Source organism: Phascolarctos cinereus, unplaced genomic scaffold (genome assembly GCF_003287225.1).
Source record: "Phascolarctos cinereus isolate Bilbo 61053 unplaced genomic scaffold, phaCin_HiC Scaffold_4;HRSCAF=312, whole genome shotgun sequence".
Lineage (NCBI taxonomy): Eukaryota > Metazoa > Chordata > Mammalia > Diprotodontia > Phascolarctidae > Phascolarctos > Phascolarctos cinereus.
Genome location: NW_027555847.1, coordinates 518,731,067 through 518,756,182, shown reverse-complemented (window position 1 = coordinate 518,756,182; position 25,116 = coordinate 518,731,067). Strand labels below are relative to the sequence as shown.

At 35.5% G+C, this 25,116-nt stretch overlaps 1 protein-coding gene across 2 annotated transcripts in view; it reads left to right on the top strand.

Annotated features, from left to right (window-relative positions):
* The window catches only part of AFG3L2 (AFG3 like matrix AAA peptidase subunit 2), a 50,437-nt gene that overhangs the window by 19,169 nt on the left and 6,152 nt on the right, over positions 1-25,116 (top strand). The window contains exons 9-15 of one of the 2 annotated variants that reach the window (XM_020985562.1): positions 1,537-1,674; positions 3,547-3,700; positions 6,172-6,279; positions 6,374-6,499; positions 10,946-11,056; positions 18,033-18,148; positions 24,772-24,972. In XM_020985562.1, coding sequence (XP_020841221.1) covers positions 1,537-1,674; positions 3,547-3,700; positions 6,172-6,279; positions 6,374-6,499; positions 10,946-11,056; positions 18,033-18,148; positions 24,772-24,972 — 954 coding nt within the window. The remainder of the gene's footprint in view (positions 1-1,536; positions 1,675-3,546; positions 3,701-6,171; positions 6,280-6,373; positions 6,500-10,945; positions 11,057-18,032; positions 18,149-24,771; positions 24,973-25,116) is intronic. The other variant, XM_020985563.1, reaches the window with a different exon arrangement.

The window sequence follows — 25,116 nt, the reverse complement described above, 5'->3', positions numbered from 1 at the left end:
CGTATTCCTGAAAAATTGCATGAAGCCAGTTATTTCATACGTTGCTGTTGTTGTTGAGTCATTTCAATTGTGTCCGACCCTTCATGACCCCATTTGGGTTTGTTTGTTTGTTTTTTAAGCAAAGGTACTGGAGTGGTTCGACATTTCCTTCTCCAGCTCATTTTACAGATGAGGAAACTGGGGCAAACAGGGTTAAGTGACTGGCCCAGGGTCACCCAGCTCTAGTAAGTGTCTGAGGTCAGGTTTGAACTCAGGAAGATGAGTCTTCATGACTTTAGGCCTGGTACTCTGTCCACTGTGCTACCTAGCTGCCCCAGAATTTAATATATGGAGAACTTACTCTTGAAAGAAATCCTAATTTTTTTGTTTTTAGATTTCTAAAGTGCTTTCCTTATAACACCCTCATGTTGTAGGTGATACTGGTATCATTAGCCCCATTTTTTTTTCCAGATAAGAAAACAGGTTCTGAGAGGTTAAATAGTTTTCCCATGGTCACACAATTAGTAAGTGTCTGAGATGAGATTTTAATCCAAGTCACTTAGGTAGGAAGGGAGTAAGTGTTTATATAGCACCTGTTATGTGCCAGGGATTGCATCAAGTGCTTTTTAAAAATATTATCTCATTTGATCCTCACAGCAACCCTGCCAGGTAGACACTATTATTACCCTCATTTTACAGTTGTGGAAACTGAGGTAAACAGAAGTTAAGTGACTTACCCAGGGTCATAACTCTAGTAAGTATCTAAGACCAGATTTGAACTCAAGACTTCTTACTCTAAACTCATGCTCTGTTCATTGTGCCACCAGCCCTCAACTGGATTTTAAGACAGTGATAAAACTTCCCTAGCTCTCAAGGAGCTTATGGTCTATTGGGGAGAAAATATGTAAAGATAAGTAAATTCAAAGATATACAAAATAATTTGAAGGTGAGGTAGGGAAAACACTAACAACTGAGAGAATAAGGAAATGTCATGAAAAAGGATTTGAGGTTTAGGTCAGTTATCCTTGTGAGAATCCTTTACCTCAAATATCTAGGCAGTTTTTATTTTTCCTTACCTAAATTTAACATTTACTCTTTTAGATTGTAAACTTCTTGAGAGGAGGCCTCTCTTATCTGTCTTTGCATTCTAGGGTCTGTATCTACTTAAGCAATCCTTGTTGAACCAAATTGAATTTTTGTAGACCTAGACTTACTTGTATTTTTTTTTTCGACTTGTATTTTAAATAACTGGTACCTCAAAGGCTTAGGAAGAAACTTATCTTTGAAACTAAATTCTCATGGTGCCAATTAAATTGAAATGTTTTAAAGTCATTTAGTCTTCTAAAAATTCCTTGGTTTTCTTCTTTTTACTTGCCTTTGCTAATAATTGCATTATGATTTTATAACATAACTCAGATTTTTGAGAAAAATATAGTATGTATATTTTGTTTCAAATTCATAAATTATATGCTGTAATTATTTCATGAAAATTGAATTTACTTTTGTGAAAGGCTAATTGTGTGATTCTCCCCCCCCCCTCCATTTTTGTTTTTGAAGGGTGCCATTCTAACTGGTCCTCCAGGTACTGGAAAAACACTTCTAGCCAAAGCAACAGCTGGAGAAGCCAATGTCCCTTTCATTACAGTAAATGGCTCTGAGTTTTTGGAGATGTTTGTTGGTGTGGGTCCAGCTAGAGTAAGTTTTTGTCCTAGTATGAGAACTTATGAAGATAGAAACATGTATTTTAACTTTAAGGAATCTATCCCCTATTACTAATAGCTTTGAGGATTTCCTTTTTGCCAGTGGGCTTAGAATGAACTGCGTTATAGAAAGCTAGTATACTGTTTTTTCTCCTCAGAATTACAGTGTTTTATGTAACCATTATAACATTTAGCTGTCTCTTTTGAGAAGTAATTTTAGTTTATTGATTGGTTGATCATAACCATGAGTATGTCAAATTTTTATTCTTATGTGGTTAAAGCTTAAAATCTTTTGACTAAGAAGTCTTGAAATGCAAGGAATTGGTATTATTTCCACATTTTACCAATTAGCTGTTACTTAAGAACAGGACCAGTTCTTGAAAAATAACTGACAAATTCAGACTGAAGGGTAGACTAGACTTTTAAAAATGTAACCCTTCCTGAGAATATTTGCATTTTTATAGTGGAGAGTGAGGGGAAAACTTTTAAGTTAAATGTGTATTTAATGGGGATTTTTCAAGCATAACTAAGCAGATAGAGTAGCATTTTTTTCAAGGGCAGAACACCTTCTAGCTGTCTCTGAAAACAATGCATACAAATCTTCTGCACATAAAATTGGTCCTGATTAGAAATGTCTGAAGTTCTCATCCCACAATCATGTTAGTTTTTTTATTTACCAGTTTGGGACTCTATGAAGAAGATAACTTTCATACATCTGAATTCATGGTTTCGTTAGTGTATATGCATTCTCCACTTATGCAGATGGAAACCCCCATGTGCCTTTGTAGCTGATCTTCATAGGTTGCTGTGGCTGACAAGTATCATTACCTTGTCACCAACCTTCTGATGATGAACCTTTCCTGATTTAGCTGTACTGGTCCTTAGATGACAGACATATACTCTGTCATCAAGCCTATACTAGAAGTCTGCCCAGTTTGGTAGAACCTATCAGAGCTTGTACTCTGCTGGCATAACTGTTGAGAAATAAAATTATTTTCATGTTATGATATGCATTGAAGTACAAGTTTAATGGAAGTTAGAAGGAAAAACAAAAGGAAAAATTTGAAGATTTTTCTTTCTTTAAGTTACTTTTTTTCTTTTGATTAAATGCTTAATTTGAATTGAGGACTAATACACAATTCTGAAAGTCTAAACCCTTACTTAATCTGTAAAAGTAATGTAGCATATAAAAGAAATGTTTTAAGATTTCTGAATACTTGATTATAGAAACTAATTACCAGCAATTAAGCTGCTTGACTTTTAGTGTTTATGAAACAATTTTTGCAAAGTACATTGTAAATCTTTTTTTCCCCCTTAGTTTTTATAGTAGTCCTGTCAAGAAGGTGAAAAATTCACCATTTTTATAGAGAAGGAAACTAATACATATTAAATAAAATAATTGCCTTGCTTAATATTGTGCAAATAAGTAGAAAGTTAAATTTAGGTTATTTTTGAGTTGTTGAATATTTTAACAGTTAAATGTGATGACTACAGAATAGTCTGAATTTGTAAAATTAATTGTACTCTTAAAATTGGAACTTGATGACATTTCACTTTTTGTAGGGTAAAGATATAATATCTACTTGCTTTTGTTATAAAGGGTAATTATTTTATTATAATAGGAACATAGTTATAATGAATTGAAGAACAATTTCATTTACTGGCTTGAGGTCTTAAAACACTTTAATTACCATGTAATATGATATTTATTTGTTATCTAGAAAAGATGGCTTATTCAGATATGTACCAGTGTATAATACTGGAATATTAAAATTGTGTGAAGTATAAAGAACATAATTGCAGATGCTCTTTTAAAATGCTGTACCATTGACTAAACTCATTTCCAGTGTTGTGTTTTCTTGTTAAGGTCCGTGACTTATTTTCTGTTGCCCGTAAAAATGCCCCTTGCATTCTCTTCATTGATGAAATAGATGCAGTGGGTAGGAAGAGAGGACGAGGCAACTTTGGAGGCCAAAGTGAACAGGAAAATACACTCAACCAACTTCTTGTAGAAATGGATGGTAACTATTCAAACTCATTTTACTTCTAACCGTTCATATTTTCTTATCTAAAATGATAGTGATCATGAAGATGGAATGATACTACCTCCCTCTAAAACCCTGCAAAAATACTGCATTCTATTAAAACTTAACCAACTAAATCTTCCTGTAGGTGATTTACAGCTTATATTGATACAGAGACAATATAAAAATTATATCTTCCTTGCTAGTTACCAAAATCTATTATTTGATTTAATAACAAATTCAGTAAGTGACCTGTATATAAAACATTGTGCTAGTCATTTGCTAGCTTATGCTTTAGTAGAATGTAATCTCTTAACTTTAATTATATGATAAAGTGTTTTGTTCTTGATGCTGGAAGAAAATCCAGCTGCTGGCATAGTAAACGAAAGCTTTATCTAGATCTCAGAATTCTTTTATCATTCTGAAATGTTCAGAACCCACAGTGAAATTTATGGGTAACCAAAGTTTGAATTTGATTCAACATATATTCCTTTAATGATTAAATAGTGGATTTTCTCTGTTATCACACAACAGCTTATTAGAAATCATTACTTTTTTCCTTCACTTAAGGGAATCAGTTTAGGTAACCTTCCATCTAATGTAACAGTAAATTTGAACATTGCTAAATATGCAGTAAATGGGAGATTTGGTCTATGCAGTGTTTCCTAGTACATAAATAATTGCCATATAAAGTTTTAGGGATATTTATAATTGTTAAACAGCTTGGATTCACAGGTTACAGTCCTCAGCCAGCTTACTGTAACATTTTGAGTCTTTATCCTGACTTGTAGAATTGTAGGGAAAAAAGCATTTCTTATCTGCATCTAGATTTTCAAATCATCTATGTTTTTACTTAAACAAATATCTTTTATATTTCATCCTGTGTCTGCTGTCTATCCTCAAAAAACTGATTTTGAACATTTTAAAATATATATGTGACAATTTTACCACAATTACTAAGCTACGAGGAAGTGAGGTAGCATTGTTCATGGAGTGCTGGGCATGGAACCAAGAAGACCTAAGTTCAAATCCTGTCTTAGACAATTATTATCTTTATGCGACCCTAGGCACAATGTTTTTCAGATTCCTCATTTGTAAAATGGGCATAACAGTATCTACCTCCTAGGGTTGTTGTAAGTCTCAGATAAGATAACATGTAAAATACTTTGTACACCTCAAAACAACTATAGGTATAAGATGAATAGCTGTCTCTATTTCCTTACATGTAAAATGGGAATACTAATAACAGTAAAAAAAATTAAAATAGCACCTTGTTTACAGGATTGTTATATGGACTAAATAAGAGGCTTTGCTAAAAAGAAATTTGTAGAGCCTTTAAGCACTAAATATCAATGGTTATTTTATTCTTTTTGTCTTTCTTTGGTGAGATATAAATAGAAATAATCCTTGAACAAGTTGCTATCTCATTGTTATTCTTATACATTTAATGTTCTATGGTCTTTTGTTCAGGTAGATAAAGTGATTGCTCTTTGTACTGGAATATGAGTATTAGAATATAAGCTCATCCTCTGTAGTCTCACCAAAAGAATCTTTCATACAGTCATAGTAGCAGAAAAGACAACAGGGCATGACTTTGATCTCTGCTAGCTATTTTGAAAGCTTTCCATTTCATGTAGCTTGGGAGATTATAAGTCTCTGGCAAGAAGATATATATCTTAACAATGTTCTTTTTAAAGTTTTTACTGGATCAGTATTATGTCTGGACATTTATGGGTAGCAGTTCTTTGGTAGTATACTAGCACAGTTTATTGGTTTAGGTCTCAAGAATATTTCTAAGCCTCTGTAGTATGGAGATTTGTTATCTCTTAGTTCATAAAAGATGGTAAGCTTTTGATGTATAATTCTGGCTACGAGGTTATATCTTGCTGGGTATTTGGTAGATAGTAAATTTTTATAGTCTTCAGTGATATGTTGCAGGCTTTCTACCTGTAGTTTACATTATACCCATTGACCATTAAGTCTTTTCTTAAGAACAACCCTCTGGTAGCGGTGATCTGTTCCTGAATTATCATAAACCTCTTCTATTTCTCTAAACTAATCCACGTGACTTTTGTTAGCCATTTGTTCAGTGATCTTTGAGTATTGTAGACTGAGTTTGTACAAATGTCGCTTTTAAAGACATTTTGATTATATTCTTTGATCTTAGCTATTTGATAGGCATAGTTTTAATGTAATCTACTTTCAGTTATATTCACCAAATCCAGTGGTAAGTACCTGTTAATAACCTTCAGTATTGCTTGGTGAAGTGATGTCTTCTTGTTTCAAAAGTATTTTTATAAGTTTTTTTTACCTGTTTGTCATTTTGCTATTTTATTGTCATCATTGGTGGATATGATTTCTGCTTATCTGCCAAAAGATTATTAGATAATAAAGTGTTTTAATAGCAAAAATGCTCTTATTTTCTGTGCTATGACAATAATTCTTACATGTTTACTATCCTCTTTCAGGTTTTAACACAACAACCAATGTGGTCATTTTGGCAGGCACCAATAGACCGGATATCTTAGATCCTGCGTTATTGAGGCCTGGGCGCTTTGATAGGCAAATCTTTATTGGTGAGATTATTATTGTGAGATATTATTTCTCATAGAGGATAAATGTAAATGTTAAATTATAAAAAAATTTTCTCTTTAAAAAAAAAACATATAGGGCCACCAGATATAAAAGGAAGAGCATCCATTTTCAAAGTTCATCTCAGACCATTAAAACTAGAAGTTGAACTGGATAAAGAGAAATTGGCAAGAAAACTTGCATCCTTAACTCCAGGATTTTCAGGTAAGTAGAAGGTGAACTTTTGAATTCTTCATATATGTTTCTTATACTATGATAATTACAAGGAATACAATAATTTCTATTCCTCCCACCTTGAATTCACCCTTGGGCTACTTAAAAAGTTATGTAAAATTCAGACCCCCAAAATCAAAATGAAAAATTTAAATAGTAATGATGGAAGCAATTCTTGTTGAAAATTGTGGGGATTTTGAGAAAGAAGAACGGGTCAGCAAGAAAGTTTAGACAAAATGCCTGATTAAGAATGTCATCTAAAGCCAGATCCCCCTTATGACCTCAAAACAGCCATATAAAGTAATAAACGTAGTGGCAACAAAAAAAAAAAAAAAAAGAAATGTTTGAAAGGTAATGGCTCACAGGAAAAAAAATTAACAAAGATACAATGAAACCACTTTATGATGAGCAGACCTCACATTCTCTTCTACTAATTAGTGCAACAGTGGTGACTGTAGTAACTACAGCAACATAAATCTGTCAGGACTATTAGTAGGTGTTATGGTTCCATACTAAGGACTTTCAGCAGCCAACTAAGTCACTGTCACTACCTCTTAGCTTCGTGTTAGCAGTAATCTGACCAAATTCCCTTATCCTTAGTGGGCAGAAGTTCATGAGTTTGTCCAGTGGCAATGATAGAGACAAGAAGTACAGAAGAGAGAGAGACTGAACAGTGAAACCTGCTCTATCACTGTTTGGAATAGAATCTGTGGTTATAGGTTCAGGGATTGAGGGAAATTTGATGGTCATCTACACCCTCCCCCTCCATTTTTCATGTGAGGAACTGAGTTGCCTAGAGTTCAAATTAGCAAGTGATTGCCAGAATTTGAATGCCTAATGCAGTGAATTTTCGACTTGTTCTGATAAGACTGAGTTGATATGTGTATAAGTCATGCACTCCCTCAGCAAAACAGCTGGAAATGTACTGAATAAGATGAAACCATCAAAGAGGGAAAAGGAAATTCCCCAGACAGAAGTCCTTTGGGGGAGGGTTAAGGGTGGGGTGGGGAGAGAAGATACTTAATGCAAGGGAATAAGAAAATTCCAGTTTAAGGTTTCAGAAGAATAATATAATTCGACATCAGCTACAGCTAGAATCTCAGAAAAGAGACTGGAATGTTCATAAGTATGTCTAGAATAGTTGGAAGGCCTAATAAAGGAACTGAAGTAAGTAATAAAGAATGAAATTAGAACTCTAAATGAAAAACTTAAAAGATTTGTTGAATTAGAATGGAAGTTAGGAAACCTTAAAACAGTAGACACTCAGCGGCAGCTAAGTGGTGCAGTGGATAGAGCACTGGCCTTGCAGTCAGAAAGACCTGAGTTCAAATCCAGCCTCAGACACATAATACTTATTAGCTGTGTGACTCTGGGCAAGTCACTTAACCCTAATTGCCTCACCAAAAAAAAAAAAAACAAAACCAAAACCACCAGTAGACACTCTAAGAAAAGAAAAGAGAAAATGTTATCATTGGACTTTTTATTTCTATGAAACTGTTTTAGAACAAAGTCAAAAGACAACAAAACTGGAAAAATATATGAGATTCTGATTATAAATCAAAACCAATTGACCCAGAAAAACAGGGCTTAGAGAGAGATTCTTAGAATAACTGACCTCCCTGAAAAATGTGATGAAGTAAAAAACCTGAAAGTCATATTTCAAATTATCATAAAAGAAGATTGCCTTATAAGTATTGGCAAGGAAAGCAAAGAACAGGTTTGAATCCCATGAACAGAGGAGGAACCCTCGGAGTAATGCATCCAGAAATATAATTGTTGAGCTCCTAGATCAGAGAGATAATGTCATGACTACTGATAGTTAAAGTGTAAATAAAGAATCACTGCAAGCTATGCTTTCTCAGTCCTGAGAAAGGAAAAGAAAGATTAGAAATCTATTTATCAAAATGGAAAGAAAATGGCTTGCACTCAAGAATAATTAAAAAGTTGAAGATAATCATACATTTAAAAAATTTACTTTTAGTAGAATTGATGATTTCTAAGCATTTTTTGTTAAAAGAAAAAACCAAACAAAGCTGGGCAAAGTCTTTGAAATGCATTCAATGAACAAATGAAATTCCCAAAAGATAAACAAGCATGAATAATAGTTCAGAAGGCTAAATACTTAACCAGTGTTTACATTCTGAACGGGAGGGAAAAGCCTGTAATTATTATGTCTCAGATGAGTCTGAAAAAGGAGGAGCAGCAATCATGATCTTGGACAAGGCAACAGTAAAAAAGATATAATCAGGAGACAAGCAGAGAAACTATACTGTGCTTAAAGGTACTATAAATAATGAAAGCAATATCAGTATTAAATTCATAAGCACCAAATGGCATCGCATCTAAACACTTAAAGGAAAAACTGACAATTATAGAAGAACTTATTAAGAAGACAGTGGTACCTGGGTAGTCCAATGTGTCTCAAAGTTAGATAAATCTAAAAAAAATGAAAATTAAGGATGGATCATTCAGCAATATGTTTGTCCTTCAAAAACTATTGAATGGAAATCTTAAGCAGTACACTTATCTATAAAAGTGCACCATAGGGATGTCTACAAATGCTCATATACTAGGACATCAGCTCAAATGCAGGAAAGTGAAAATATTAAGCATTTTATAGATTATAACAATAGAAATTATTAATTAGGAAATATGAGTAAAGAATAGAAAATCTAATGTTAATGTAAAGAACTACTAGACCAAATAACATGTCTTAAAAACAATACAGAATTAAATTAGAGAAAAATGCTAAAACAATTTACTAAAACTCGTGGGAGGCAGCTGAAGCTTAATGGAAAATATGTAGCTCTGAATGCTTGTACTAAGAGAGACAAAGAAAAAACCAGTTAACCAAGTCTGCTACTTAAAAACCTGGAAAATCATCAAATTACCCATCCCAAAAGAATAACAAAAGTAAGCAGAAATTTTGAAAATCAAAAAATTCAACAAAATTGACAGCAAAAATTGATTAGAGAAATGCAAATCAGAACAACCCCAAGGTACCACATCACACCTATCAGATTGGCCAACATGAGAAAACAGGAAAATGATAAAAGTTGGAGAAGATGTGGGAAAATTGGAACACTAATGCATTGTTGGTGGAGTTGTAAAATGATCCAACCATTTTGGAGAGCAATTTGGAACTATGCCCAAAGGGCTATAAAAATGTGCATACCCTTTGAGTTAGCAATAGCACTTCTAGGATTATATCCCAAAGAGATCATACAAATGGGAAAAGGACCCATATGTACAAAAATATTTATAGCAGCTCTTTTTCTGGTGGCAAAGAATTGGAAATTGAGAGGATGCCCATCAATTGGGGAATGGCTGAGCAAGTTGTGGTACATGAATGTAATGGAATACTATTGTGCTACAACAAATGATTAGCAGACGGACTTCAGAAAAACCTGGAAGGACTTGTATGGACTGATGCTGAGTGAAGTGAACAGAACCAGGAGAATGTTGTACGCAGTAACAGCCATGTTGTGCGATGACTAATGTTGATAGACTTAACCCTCCTCAGCAATGCAAAGATCTAAGGCATCTCATGATGGAAAATGCTATCCACATCCAAAGAAAGAACTATGGAGTTTGAATGCAGATTGAAGCATACCATTTGCTATTTTTTTCTTCTGTTTTGTTTTGTTTCCTTTTTCTGATGGTTTCTCCTATTGGTTCTAATTCTTCCTTACAACATCACTAATGTGAAAATATATTTAATAGGAATGTATGTGTAGGGCCAAAAAAAAAATTGACAGCAAAGATTTGCACTGATAAAGCTTAAGGTTTTTTTTTTTAAACCAATAAAATAAAGAAACTGTTAACTTTAAGAGAGGGCAGGGGAGAAAGAGAGAGAGAAACCAGATTACCAAATAAAAAATGAGATGGAATTCACAACAAATGGAGAGGAAATAAAGAAAATTATTAGAGACTGTTATCCCTAAGAGTGGAATAAGAAGTTGACGATTAATATGCTAATCTTTTACTTGATTGTTACATTTGGATTTCAGAATTAGTATCATTTAAGTTACTTGATCTTCACTTATTTTCTGAAAAATTTATTTAAAGGAATATACCATATGGAAAAATTTTGTAAGTATTATGAATAATTTAAAATGTAAATGTTTAATAATTTATTAGTTATTTTAGTGTTTCTCTTTCTGCTTTTGTTTCTAACAGTATAGTGATTCATGTTGAGCATTAAAGTGAAAGCATTGCCACTCTTTTATCCTTTTATGACAGTTTGAGGTGAACTTACTAAATATCCTTTGCAGTAAAACATTCACCAAATATATCACTGATCATTTTGAAAAGCCAGATAATTCTGGGGGGGAGGGAAGGTGTTGATCTTAAAGGACTATAATTTTATTAATTAATTTAAGCATGTTTTATATTTGTAAGCTGGTGGAATATTTATTTTGTTCCTTCATTTTGCAGGAGCTGATATTGCTAATGTCTGTAATGAAGCTGCTTTGATAGCTGCAAGACACCTTTCAGATGCCATAAATCAAACTCACTTTGAACAAGCAATTGAACGAGTGATTGGTGGTAAGAAAATTAAATATGGCTTCAGTCCAGAGACAAGAAAAAGTGGAATGGGATATTTCTGTGTCAGCAGAACTGGGATAGGGAAAGAGGAGAAATAAAGTCAGCCTAACATCAGTGACAAATCAAATTATAAAAATGTTCTCAGAACTATTAATTTAGTTGAATAAATGTTTATCACTTGCATTTTCAATGCAGAGCACTTTGGATACAAAGACAAAAATGAAATAATGCAGATTAAGCAACATAGCTGACATTTTATGTTGTACTTTAAAGTGTATAGAATGCTTTCACATTTGAGCTTCATGGGAATCCTTGTAATTCAGTTACTACAGATATCCCAGTTTTATAGACAGAGGAACTTAGGCTCAAAGAATTAAATTACTTGCCTTTGGCTGTGCAGTTAATGAATTAAAGAGAGGCAGGATTTGAACTCCTGACTCTAAATCCAGGACCGAATTCACAATAATGTGAAAGCTTACTCTTATTAGAAGCACGCTCAAAAATAAGGATAAGAAAAGGCAATTTAAAGAGAGAGGGAAAACTAGCAACAGGGAGGGTTCCTGGAGAAAATGGTGCCTTGTGCTGATCCTCTAAGGAAGATGAGGATTCCAAGAGATGGAGATAGGGGAGTATATTCTAAACTAGAGGACAATATGTGTAAATGAAAAAGATGTGGAAAATAGTGTCAAAATTGGCCAGTTACTAATAAGTCTAGTTTGGTTGGAATATAAACTGTATATTGGCGAGTAGTCTGAAGTAAGGCTGGAGGGTAGGTTGGAACCAGATTGGGAAGGTCCTTCAATGTCAGGCTAAGGAATTGGTTGTATTTTTTTCTAGAGGCAGTGGAAAACTACTGACGTTTTTTGAACAGGAGAATAACATAGTCAGGTCTATCTCAAGAAGATTATTTTGACAGCTTTGTGGTAGATACATTGTAGAAGAGAAAAGATAAACAATTGGGAGAACAAGCAGAAAGACGAATGTAAAGAGATTTTGTGGAGGCAGAATTGATAGTACTTCTCAATGGAAGGGATTTTAAATTTGAAGAGTGAGAGAGAAAATGCTAACAATGGCTCTGAGCCATGCTGGATGGCCTCTGTTCCCTAAAAGACAGAGGGAAGATTAGAGGAATTTCCATTCTGAATGTATTCAGTTTGACATTCCAAAGAGCCTTGTAGAGATGTCCTACAGGCATTTAGAGATCCTAGAGCTTGAGAGAAAAATTAGGATTAGATATATAGATTTAGGAGTATTTGTGTAGAGGTGATAATTGAAGCCATAGTACTAGATCAGATCATATATAGAGAGATATATACATACATAAACAGAAGGGGAGGGAGCCAAGAACAGAGCTTTGAGGGACACTGACACTTTAGGAAGCATGAAATAGAAAACTAGAAAAAAGATTGAGAAGGAGGAAGTCAGATAGAAAGACAACAAGGAGATAGCAGTGTTGTGGAAGCCAAAGGGGTAGACGATGTTTAATAGGAGAATGGTCAGTAGTACCAAAATCTGCCCAGCAGGAGAATGGTCAAGGAGTGTGAGAATCCAGAAGAGGCCAGTAGATTTAGTAGTTGAGCTCTGGGTATTTTTTTAGGGGAAGCTTCAGTAGAATTGTGGGATCAGAAGCTAGATTACTAAGGACTGTAGGCTATTCTTTAAGTGGAAGTGAAAGGAAGGAGAGATGTAGGATACTAGCTTGGATGGCAGGGTCAAATGAAGTTTGTTTATTTTTTTTCTTAAATGCTAGGAAGGAAGGAAACAAGCATTTATTAAACACCTACCGGTGTGCCAGGCACTGTGCTAAGAGCTTTACAAATATTTTCTCATTTGATCATCACAACAACCCTGGGAGGTAGGTGCTATTATTATCCCCATTTTATTTTTGAGGAAATTGAGTCAGGCAGAGGTTAAGTGACTTGGACCAGAGTCACAAAGCTAGTAAGTGTCTGAGGCTGGATTTAAACTCAGGTCACCCAAACTCCAGGCCAGTGCTCTGTCCACTGTGCCATGTAGCTAACAGGTAAGATATGAATATGTTTGTAAGCAGCAAGGAAGGAGCCTAGTAGATAGGGAGACATTGAACATGAAATTGAGGAAGGAATGATTGATAGAGCAAGTTACTAGCACAGGTAGAAGGGGCAGGATTTAGGGAATAGTATTGGGATTAGCCTTGACAAAGAGAATGGCCACCTCATACTCAGAAATTGGAACAAAGGAGAAGAGAATAGCTAAAGGTGTAGAGGGCTTTGAAATATATAAGGTAGATGAAGAAACTCACAACAGCTGGCCTCTGTTTTTTCAGGGAAAGGGAAGAAGTCACGTCCCATGAAGCAGTGTACCATTAGGGGCTTGAGAAGAAGGGAGAACGTTCAGAACAGCTGATGTAGGTGCCTGATAGTGAGGCAGTCATGTAAAAGGATTGCCATGCAGCAGTGAGGACTTGATTGTTTTAGATAACATGAATGTTAAATGGACCCAGTCAAGCATAGTTGTATGGTCTTCTCCAGCAGAATTCAGGAGTTGGGCAATAGGAACAGAGAAGGTAGGTGGTGGGGATTTGACCGAAAGTTGAGGATTGACAGTGGGAGAAGGGAGCTGAGACTTCAAGGGAGGAGAATAGCATAGTTGAACTACCCCACCAAAAAGTTGAGACTGATAGAAAATGTTTAAATAACATTTATTTTTTGAGTACTTACTGAATTAGACATTCACTGATTGAAGAAAGTACTCATTGGCTTACCCTCCTTGATGCCCGAGTAGAGAGTAGTGATGAAGGTAGCAAAAGTATTTGGAAAAATGGACATGGTGCATGTGTAGTGCTGAGCAGTAGCCCATTCTATACTAGCCCACACATACATGGCACGTAGTGGGGGCTGTTGATTCGTGAATGGAATTTAGTTTTTAAAAAAGATATTTCATTTTGAAGATTTGTGCACAATGAACTAAACGAACAATAACTATGAATAGTAGGTATCAAACCAATGCAATGTGATCTTTAAAAGAGTTATTGCTGAATGCAGATTGAAGCATACTGTTGTCTTTTTTTGTTTTTTTCTTTTTCATGGTTTTTCCCTTTTGTTCTGATTCTTCTTTCACAACATGACTAATGTGGAAATATGTTTAATATGATTGTACATGTATAGCCTATTATCAGGTTGCTTGCTGTCTTGGGGAAGGAGAAGGGGAGGGAGAAAAAAATTTGAAACTATAGATCTTATAAAAGTGAATTTTGAAAACTGCCTTTACATGTAATTGGAAAAATACTCTTTAAGTGGAGAGAGAAGGATGTAAAAAAATAAAGTGCTAATAAAAAGAAAAAAGAATTATTGGTATAATAAAGAAGTAGCCAATTCTGTGCTACCTTGGTCAGTGATCATATAAAATATTTTTGGGTGCATGCTTTATGCAAAGTGCTATTGGTATACAAAAAGTATAATAATATATGGTTTGTGGGGTTTTTTTTGTTTGTTTGTTTTGTTTGGAATGGACCTAAGATTTCATCAGTGTGGGGTACTCCTGGTACAGAATTCCCTCTGGCAATGTAGAGTTTTGCAATTAATGACTTGCCTGGATCCCTGAGAAGTTAAATGACTTGCCCCATAGTCTAGCTAGTAAGTAGTTAGTATATTTCAGAAATAAGACTTGAACCTACATCTTCCTGACTGCCAGGATGGCTCTCCGTAAACTAGGCCATTCTGTCTCTTAGTATATTCCCTTAAGGAGCTAATAATATAATTGGAGAGTCAAGACATATACACATAAAAAGATAAGAGTATTGAATTGGTAAGTGTCAAATGAATTCTACAAACAAGTATTATGGGAATTCTGGGGAAGATTTCACCAGGGACAGTGGGTTGAAGGCAATCAGGGTGGGCTATATTGACCAGGTAAGAACAGAATTCGATTTGAAGAATAGGCGGGATTCAGAAGAAGATAGGAAGATAACCAGGATGACACAGTGTCATAGAAGCCAGGTATATGGCAGTCTAGAAAACTTCTCTGGTTTTCTTGACCCATCGTTTCTTGGAGTACATTGTCTCTGTTGTAGATAGTGCAACAAAATATCTCCTATATCATCTACCTTTTATGGAACCTTTGCCTGGTGCCTTCCTCAGTGGAAATTTTTGTGCTCCCAGCAACCTCAGTGATTGGTACCTCCTTGCGTATAATGCTAGAGGAGTGAAACCTATAAGACATGCCTTAGCAAGATCTCCCTCCTCTCTGTAAAACTTTGTGTGGGAAGAAATCCAGACATACCCTAGGAAGTGTGACAAGAGCCTGGCATAATGTGAGTACCTACTCTACAGGGTGCCTTTCTCAGAGTTATAGATAGATCCCCTTCCTCTTTCTGCTATGGTCTAGAGATAATCTCACCCAAGGCCTGAATACCAGTCATGTTGTACCTGCCAGATATGTGGTGCACCATTGTCATATTTGGTGGTCATGATCCAGAGGTATCCTTCATCTTTCTTCCCATACCACCATGCTCCCAGTTTTCTTGTTAATCCATAAATATCTTTATTTCTGTAAGTTAAAACACCAAATAGATGCTTGTTGCTTTTAATTTTGTTAGCCAATCTGCCTGGAAACCTCCCAAGTCCTCAGAAGCTGCAGCAACAGATTGGAACAACATGGCAAGAGAATTTCAATGAAGGCTAGTTAGTAGTGCCAAGCTAGAGAGAAATCAAGGAGGATGAACCCTGAAAAAAGGCCATTGGATCAGGCAGAGGGTTATTAAATTTTGTGAGTGGAGTTTTAGTAGTACATAGGTATAGCAACCAGATATACAAGATTAATGAGTGAATGGATAGCATATAGAGACTTTGGGTGTAGCACACCAATTCCAGAAGTTTGAGATTTAAAGGAAGCACAGCTAGAGGATGATAGCTGAAAGGATAATCAAATGATTGATTTTTTCCCAGGTAGGGAGACCTGTATACATTTATTGGTAGGGAAGAAAAAGCCAGTGGAAAAAGATTAGAGATTCAAGAGAGAGAATGGATGTTAAATTTAATATGCCTATGCATTGTTGGACAGATGAAAACTTACGAGTTCAAATTTAAGCCTTATTGAACCAGAAGCTATCTTGTGATAGGATGTCATATCAAAATGAAAAATCCTTGTGTCAAAGCTCTGTGGGATTTCAGGTACTTTGGCAGTATGCGTCTCAGTTCATCAAAGTCTTTTCATTAGGCCAGAGTAGCAAGCTATCTTATTTGTTGAAAAAAAATGAGAACTTTGCATCTCATTCTTCCTTTTTATCTTTGTAATTCTGTTATATGCTTCTCTTTACATTTGGTGCCAGTTTTGCCTTTATTGTCATAAACTAGATAGTTATTTATAGTAAATTATCAAAACCAACACTCACAGGCCAGCGTTCTAGAGTCAAACAAAACAAAATGAATACCACCCTCTTACTAATTTACTACGGATATATGGATTTATAGAGGTACAAATTATATTTATATGGTAATTATAGGCATATAGAATAGCTACATGATCTAGTTTGCTTAAGATTACTCACTAGAGTTCTTTAAGCAAAGGCTGGATCACTTCTTGTTGGGAATATTCTATAGAAATGGATTCTTGTTCAAGAAGTTTTAGATTAGATGACCTTTGAGGTACTTCCCACCTCAGTGATTCTGAAATGAGAGAATCTTAAAATCAGTTTTGTCTGGCTTAAGATATATCTTACTTAAAGAGCTTTCATTTTTTGGGGGTCTCTGTCTAGCCACTGAAGTTTAGCCTATTCTTCACATTATTTTTTCTGGAAATCTATATTTTTAGTTTAATGCATCTGCTATTCCCAGACCAATCTGAGGTAGCTTACTGAATCTCCAAGAGTATTATCACATTACCCAGATCTTATTTCCAAGTATTGGTTAGCTCTCCTGGCCCTCTAAGCAATAGATTTTTCCTAATTCAAAATGTATTCCTCTTTTTTTTTCTTAAGCATCCTTTGCCTTCTAGCTAGAACTCAGAGACATTTAGACTGCTGTAATAGGTGATTCTTGGCTGTCCAATGCCAAGTAATTCTCAACACCTAGTGGAGAACTTTTCACAGTTTCTTGGTCAGCAGTTCCATTAAAGAAACATTTATTAAATATTTGCTATGTGCAAGGAACTGGTCTGTTAACTGGGATTACAGAGTCAAAAACAAAACAGTACCTGTACTTGAGGAGCTTACATATGCAGCATATACAGAGATAAGTAAAATACAGAATAATTTCAAAAGGGAGAGACTTTTAACAAATGGAAGGATGAAGAAAGGCAAGTGCCACTTGAGCTGTGCTTTGAAGAAAGATAAGGATTCTCCAAGGGGGATGTGAGGAGAGAGATGGCATTCTAGACGTGAGGGACATCTCTGCAAAGGCAGGAGCAGCCTGGTGCAGGGAGATAGAACACTGACTACAAAGTCGGAGGATATATGTTCAGATCCCGCCTCAGATACTGCTTTTGTGATCTTGGACAGGTCCCTGAGCCTTCCTGATTTTCTCATCTGTAAAATGAGGGAGTTGAGCTAGATGGCCTCTGAAATCCCTTCCAGCTTTAGACCTATGATCCTAGGAATATTATATGTGACTATAAAATACCAGACCCATTTAACTAGATTAAGGAGTGTCTGAAGGAGAGTAATGTGAAATAAGATTAGAAATGTAGGTGGGAGTTAGATTGTCAGCAGTGAATTTATTTTTAAAAATTAAGCTACATATCAAATTTTATTTATTTGCTAAAACAATTTGTGGGGAATAGAGGATGCATATGTTTGTGGTTTTTCAATGTGTTATTGCAGGAATTTTGAAGTTGATCTTTTGCTTTTATAAGCCAAAGGAACTTTTGGTTGGAACTTTTAAAATGCCATATGCAACTAAGTCCCTAAATCAGTGTTTAGGTAAAGTTTGCCTTATTATACTGTAGGTGTTATTTAAATGGTAGGCTTTGATTTTTCTTTCTTTTTTTTTGTGTGTGTTAGGCTTGGAAAAAAAAACTCAGGTATTACAGCCGGAGGAGAAAAAGACAGTAGCGTATCATGAAGCTGGGCACGCAGTCGCAGGCTGGTTTCTGGAGCATGCTGATCCACTTTTAAAGGTAAAGTAATTTTCATAAACTTTACAGATACTAATAAATTGTGAAATGTCTTTAAAGGAAAATCTCATACTTAATAGAGTATAAAAATATAAGATTGTTTTCATCTGAAGAGATTATAATATTAAAAGAAAAATAAAAAAAAGAAAGCCCAGTTTGGAAAAAAGTTTTTTGGAGATAGTTTGTGATTTAGGGGAAATACAGAAAATTTATTGGAGCAATATGGCAAGCACATCTTTATATTCTTTTGGAGGGATCTTTATATTCTGCTTTCAAGGTTAGTAGGAATATCATATCTGTATCTTTCTATTGGTTGAGGTATCAAGAGAAGGAGTTACTAGAAAGCTTGTGAGTTCTTCTGTGGGAATATGCATAGAACTCTCAAAACTCCACAGTGCAACTGAGAACATTCCTCATTTGCTGAACTGTTTCACAGGTAAACATATAGTAACACTGTTGAACAGGAGAACACAGGAGGGCTCCTAACACTAACAGGTGTTCTAGCACAGGTTCACTCTTGATCCTGTCAGGTAGGATGATAGCTTCAGAGGGGTTAAATAAGCTTACTTTATTCTAGTCTAGTCTTCTCAAAAGGGTTGCTGATATTGGGAGCACCAGCTCCTACAGGATTTCCTAATCATAGTCCTCCCAGGGGCAGGCAAGAATGGTAGGAGCTACAACTCCTTACAGGTCCCCTAAGCCTCAGTGGGGGCCAGTTGAGGCAAACACAGTTTCCCCCCAAACCTTTATGGGGGCTGATCCAGGCAGGTACATGCATTCCTCTATGCATTACCCAAATCCCAAAATGGGTTCACCCCTAAGCCTTCATGGGGGCTGATCAAGGCAAGCACACGTGCATGTCCCCCTTGTGCATTCCCATTCCCCACTTACTGACCAATGCTCACTTTATTTATAGGGCAACAGACAAAGAAGGCATATTGTCAACAATACCCTCACAGATTAACTTTAGCAATATCATCATGACTAGCACAGTGCAGGTGTACATTATGTCACCCCCTTATCTCACTGTGCAAGCATGGCGGAGATGTTTTCAACCGTAATTCTTGGGAAATATTATCTAAGATCCTGGAACTATTATCTAAAACAGAATAACAAAATCCTCTTTACACTCACTAAAATCAACCTTACTTACATGAGCACAGTAATGGGCTTACATATAGATGACTGAATCCCAGAGTCTCTTAAGGGTTTTGTGGATTGTAAGATTGTTTTCACTTCTGGGGCCATGAGGTAGCTGGACTTTTCCGGCCAAGGTCCTTTATTTGAAAAACTTAATGTTCTACTTTGGAAATACAGTATGCACAGATACAAGTAAATACATAGTACATACAAGATAATGTCAAGAGGGAGAGACAGCTAACAAATGGGAGGATCAGGAAAGGCTTTGTGTAAGGAGGTGCCGCCTGAGCTGTGCTTTAAAAAAAGATAAAGATTCTTTGAAGAGGGTGGGAGGAGAGAGGGAATTCCAGACATCATTTCTGCAAAAGCATTTCAAGCTAGGCCCAGGAATCTATAGCTTAGAAAATTTAGGTACTACCTAGCCTGGGGCTTGGCAGTTTTTTATATATTTCTAATTATCCTATATTAGTGTATTATTTCTTAATTTTCATATCCTATTTTCCCAGAGACTAAAAATACACTGTGCTTTAGAGAATATAACAACTAAAGAAAGAAGGGGAAAAGAGAAGTAATTGCTAGAACTGGGCACTAAGAAATTATATTAATGATGGAAGTAGGGGAAGAAAAAATGATTAAAGATGAGGAGTACTATAAAACAGAAACCAAGGGAAACATTAAAATATGAAAAAAAAACATTGAGGGAGGATTAGGGAATGTTGAGTTGTAACCAAGAGGAAATAAAATGGGTTTTGGGTGGGTTGAAGGAGTAATGATGTTGGCCAGCCTTTATGCTTCATGTTTGTTTTCCCCCTATAGTTATGGAGATTATTTTTTGTATGTGAAAATCAGAAATAATAGGTTGGTATTTTGGTTGTTTTTTTTTTAAGAGAAAAGAATAATATTTACTCACATTTGTATAGTGCTTTACAATTTTCAAGGTATGTTCACATACATTCTCATTTAATTCTCATAATAAACCTTTGAGGTAAGCAGGACAGGTATTAGTATTTTCATTTTACAGATGAAGAAATTTGAGACCTAAAGAGAGTGGTTCTGCCCAAGGTCACATGCTAGTAAGTGAATTGATAAACCTAGAACTAAGGTCTTCTGATTGTACCTCTCTGGTCCTTACTATATCTTGCTATCTCCAAAAAAATACTCTTTTAAGAAAAAGTTTTTAATTAATGTCTTTTTAAAAAAAATATCACCATATAGAGTTGTGAAATGATCCAACCATTTTGGAGAACAATTTGGAACTTTGCCCAAAGGGCTATAAAAGTGTGCATACTCTTTGACCCAGCAATAGCACTTCTAGGGCTATATCCCAGAGAGATCATACAAATGGGAAAAGGACCCACATGTACAAAAATATTCATAGCAGCTCTTTTTGTGGTGGCAAAGAATTGGAAATTGAGAGGATGCCCATCAATTGGGGAATGACAGAGCAAGCTGTGGTATGTGAATATAATGGAATACTGTTGTGCTATAAGAAATGATAAACAGAATGACTTCAGAAAAACCTGGAAAGACTTGTATGGTCTGATGCTGAGTGAAGTGAGCAGAACCAAGAGAACATTGTACATAATAATAGCCACGTTGTATGATGACTAATGTTGATAAACTTAACCCTTCTCAGCAATAGAAAGATCTAAGACATCTCTAGATGCCTTGTGATGGAAAATGCTATCCACATCCAAAGAATGTAAATGTATAGCCTATGTCAGATTGTGGGCTGTCTTGGGGAGGGTGGTGGGGAGGAAGGGGGAGAAAAATTTTAAACTCAAAAGCATATGGAAGTGATTGTTGATAAATAAGAAGAAAAAAAACTGACCTGGAAAATAGAAAAAAAAATTACCATAGATTCCCTCTAGTAATCTTCCCTACCTCCCATCCCCTACCTGCTCTGAGAGCCTTTCTGTGTAATAAATAATGTTTTTAAGACAAAAAAATATTAGCGTAACTTATCAGTACATCAGAAAAACTAGCCTCCTCTTGCCTGTACAGTCTTCTTACATTTTACTTCCTGTCATGTACTCTTCGATCCAATGACACTGGTCTCCTGGCTGTTCATGAACAACATATTCCATCTCTCAGCTCTAGGAATTCTCTCTAGCTGTCCGCCATGCCTGGAATGCTCTTCTTCCTCCCCCTCAACTACAGACTTCCCTGGTTTCCTTTAAGTCTCAGCTAAAATCCCACTTTCTGCCAGAAACTTTTCCCCCACCCTTCTTAATACCAGTGCCTTCCTTTTGTTAATTATTTCCTGTTTATCCTTTATATAACTTGCTCTCATATTTATTTGCATGTTGTCCCCCTTAATGGGGCTCCTGGAGGGTAAGAACTGTCTTTTGTATCTCTAGAGCTTAGCATGGTATCTGTCACTTTTTTGTTGTTGTTCAGTCATTTCAGTCATGTTTGACTCTTTGTGACCCCATTTAAGGTCTTCTTGGCAGAGATGCTGGAGTGGTTTGCCATTTCCTTCTCCAGCTCATTTTGCAGGTGAGGAAACTGAGGCAAACAGAGTTAAGTGACTTGCCCAGAGTTACACAGCTAGTAAGTCTCTGAGGTCACATTTGAACTCAGGTCTTCTTGACTCTAGACCCAGTGCTTTATCTCAAATAAGAACAGATGACTTTGAACTGCTCGAGTTTAGTGCTAAGGATAAATATAATGTAGCTAGGCTACTCTAGTAGATGGCAGTGCTCTGGTTTCAATCCTGAGAAATCATGGATTGAACAGAATTCTTTGGAAGTAAGAATTTTATTGTAGAAAAAGATGTAGCACTAGAGATTTTCACGTTTGGTGACACTAAGGTGGAAGGTCTTAACCCCATACTTGGGCAAATCTCAGCAAATATAGATTATTTCATATACACATGTTACTCTTTCAGAAGAGACACAATAAAATTATGATAAGAAAGTTAAACCTTTAAGACCCTTTCTAGCTCTAAATCTATGATTTTATGATCCTCGTTATTGGTTATAGTCATCTTTTTGGGAAAGATGACTGATGATATTTAGTAGCCAACAGTGTGTTTTACTTCTGTTTAATGTGGTTTCAGTAACTTGATAATTAGAGAACAAAGTAGACAGTGAATGTTGTTGCATGTACTGTCTTACAGAAGTTTTCTAGTAAATGATGTGAAAAAGTTATTTACATCCCTAGGGTGTGACCTAAGAAGTTTGACCTGCTTTCCACAGGTATGGAATAGTGTTGATTGTGGGGTATATTAAAAATATGTATTGAAACCTCAAATGGCCAAAGCTCATTTAATTGGAATCCTCAAGTAATAGGAATTCTTCAACCTACCTCCAACCTCAGCCCCACCCTCAAACTTTTAGGAAAAGATGAGGGGGGGATAAAAGAAAGCAAAGTGAAATCAGGGATTTAATTCAAATGACAGTTATCCTTAAGTCAATATGTATTCAATATAACCTCCTATTTTTTCATCTATATTTATGATAACTGTTTGATTGGATAACTATGATTCCAAAGCACTTTAAGATTCTGAATCATCCAAGAAAGACTGGATTTTCTTCGTTATACTGTACTCACAAAGGCAAGAAACCACAAATATAGTTTACAAAGGTTTTTAAAATTAATTTTTTTAATGAACAAAAATCTGTTTTCTTTCCCTTTCACCTTACCCCATTGAAAAAGAAAGAAAAATAAAAGTCTTGTAACAAATATGCATACTCAGTCAAAGCAAATTCCTGTATTGGCAATGTCTAAAAATATATTTATCTCCTTCTATGCCCTGAATCTACCACCCCTCTGTCAGGATGTAGTTAGCATGTTTCGGCTTGGATTATTGGGAATTATGGTTGGTCATTATGTTATCAAAGTTCTTATCTTTCAAAGTTGTTTGTCTTTACACTATTTTTATTATATTGTTCTTTTGGCCCTGAATACTTTACTTTGCATCATGGTGTTCATACATGTTTAACCAGGTTTCTCTGAAACTATCCCCTTCATCATTTCTTACAGCACGGTAGTATTCTGTTACATTCATATAACCATAATTTGTTCACCCTTTCCCTAATTAATGCTCATCCCCTTGGTTTCCATTTTTTTTCCAGTACAAAAAGAGTTCTATAAATATTTTTGTACACATAGAGTCTTTCCCTTTTTTTTAAAACTCTTTGTAGTATAGGCCTAGTAATGGTGTCGGAAGGTATGTACAATTTAGTAGACTTTCCAGAATGGCTGTACTAATTCACAATTTTGCCAGCACTGCATTAATTTGGTTATTTTGCCACAATCCCTCAAATATTTGTCATTTTCCATTTTTGTTAACTTTGTCAATCTGATGTGTGTGAGTTGGAACCTTAGAAATGCTTTAATTTCATTTTTTTTGGTAAAGATTTTTAAAAGCAAAACAGGGCTTTCTTGTAAAATACTGGTAAAATGTAGCCTGAGCATGCTATTACCAAAACATTTCAATTTAATTAAGATTTTACCACATAATGGTGTCACAGATTTTAAAAATAATCCTTAGCTTCCCATAATGTTCACAATTTGTACAGGCAAATTGCTTACGTAGAAATTGAGAACAACATCCAAATAGACTACAGGGATTGATTCTAGGGTATATAAATAAATTAATGACAAAGAGAAAGAAAAACTTGTTCCATTTCTGTGTGTTTTCCAGAATAATACGTCAGTCACAGTATTATGTGACTTCAGCTATAAGAGAGTATGGTGTTAGGAAGAAAAGACAGGCATTTCAGCCCAAAATTGTAGGAGTGTATATGAACCTCCTCTCCCTCCTTCACCCTGCATTCATGCACAGCTGGCATACAGCATTGGTATCCTTGTAATATTTAGAGATCTGGAGGACTAGTCCTGCCCCCAGCATGTTGAGGGGGCCCTCTATAACAGATTTATAAGAGAATCAGAAGTGCAGAATGAAAAAGGTATAACTAAGTTGTGATCTTTCCCTTGGAGGGAGTACTCTATTAGTGAGAAGACAAACAATAGAAATATTGAAGTATGTGTGACATTTCCAAGTAGATTGCCAGAACAGCTCTGTTTTCCCCAACTTTTTTTTCCAGGAGAGTATGCAGTGGTACCTATGATGTGTTAAATTTCAAACTTTTCTAGTTAAATGAGGCCTGCATAATTTTTGATGAACTTTCAGGGAGGCGTCCGAAAGAGATCACTGCATGCCTGAGGTGTGTTGAATCACTGGCACATTTTACAAAGTAGTATAATGGTTCAAGTTGTGTTATCAAAGAAAACAAGAAGAAAAACCATTAAATGGCACTATAATGGTGTGAATCCAAAAGAAAACTCGTGACTGCTAAAAGCTGTCAATGACTTTACTTGCAGCAATATAACTAGCAAAGGTAGATGGATTTTTTGGTTCTTATATGTGTTTGTTTTCATTTTTGTCTTAAAGAGAAGAGACTTTGAAATCTGTTTATCTGTAGGGAAATATTTTGTTAAATTCAACAGGTTAACATGTCTATTTCTTCCTCGCAAAGGTATCCATCATCCCACGTGGAAAAGGTTTGGGTTATGCTCAGTATTTACCCAAAGAGCAATACCTTTATACCAAAGAACAGCTTTTGGATAGGATGTGTATGACTTTAGGAGGACGTGTGTCAGAAGAAATCTTCTTTGGAAGAATTACAACGGGTGCTCAGGATGACTTGAGGAAAGTAACTCAGAGTGCATATGCCCAAGTAGGTGTTTGAAATAGGGTTTCCCTCCTTAAATTGTGTGTGAAATTGACATTTATGAGATGATGTTTTGATTGGGTTTTTTAGCTATGTAGTTAAAATATTTGGGTCAGAATGTATTTTGCAAAGGAGAATGGTTTCATTTTA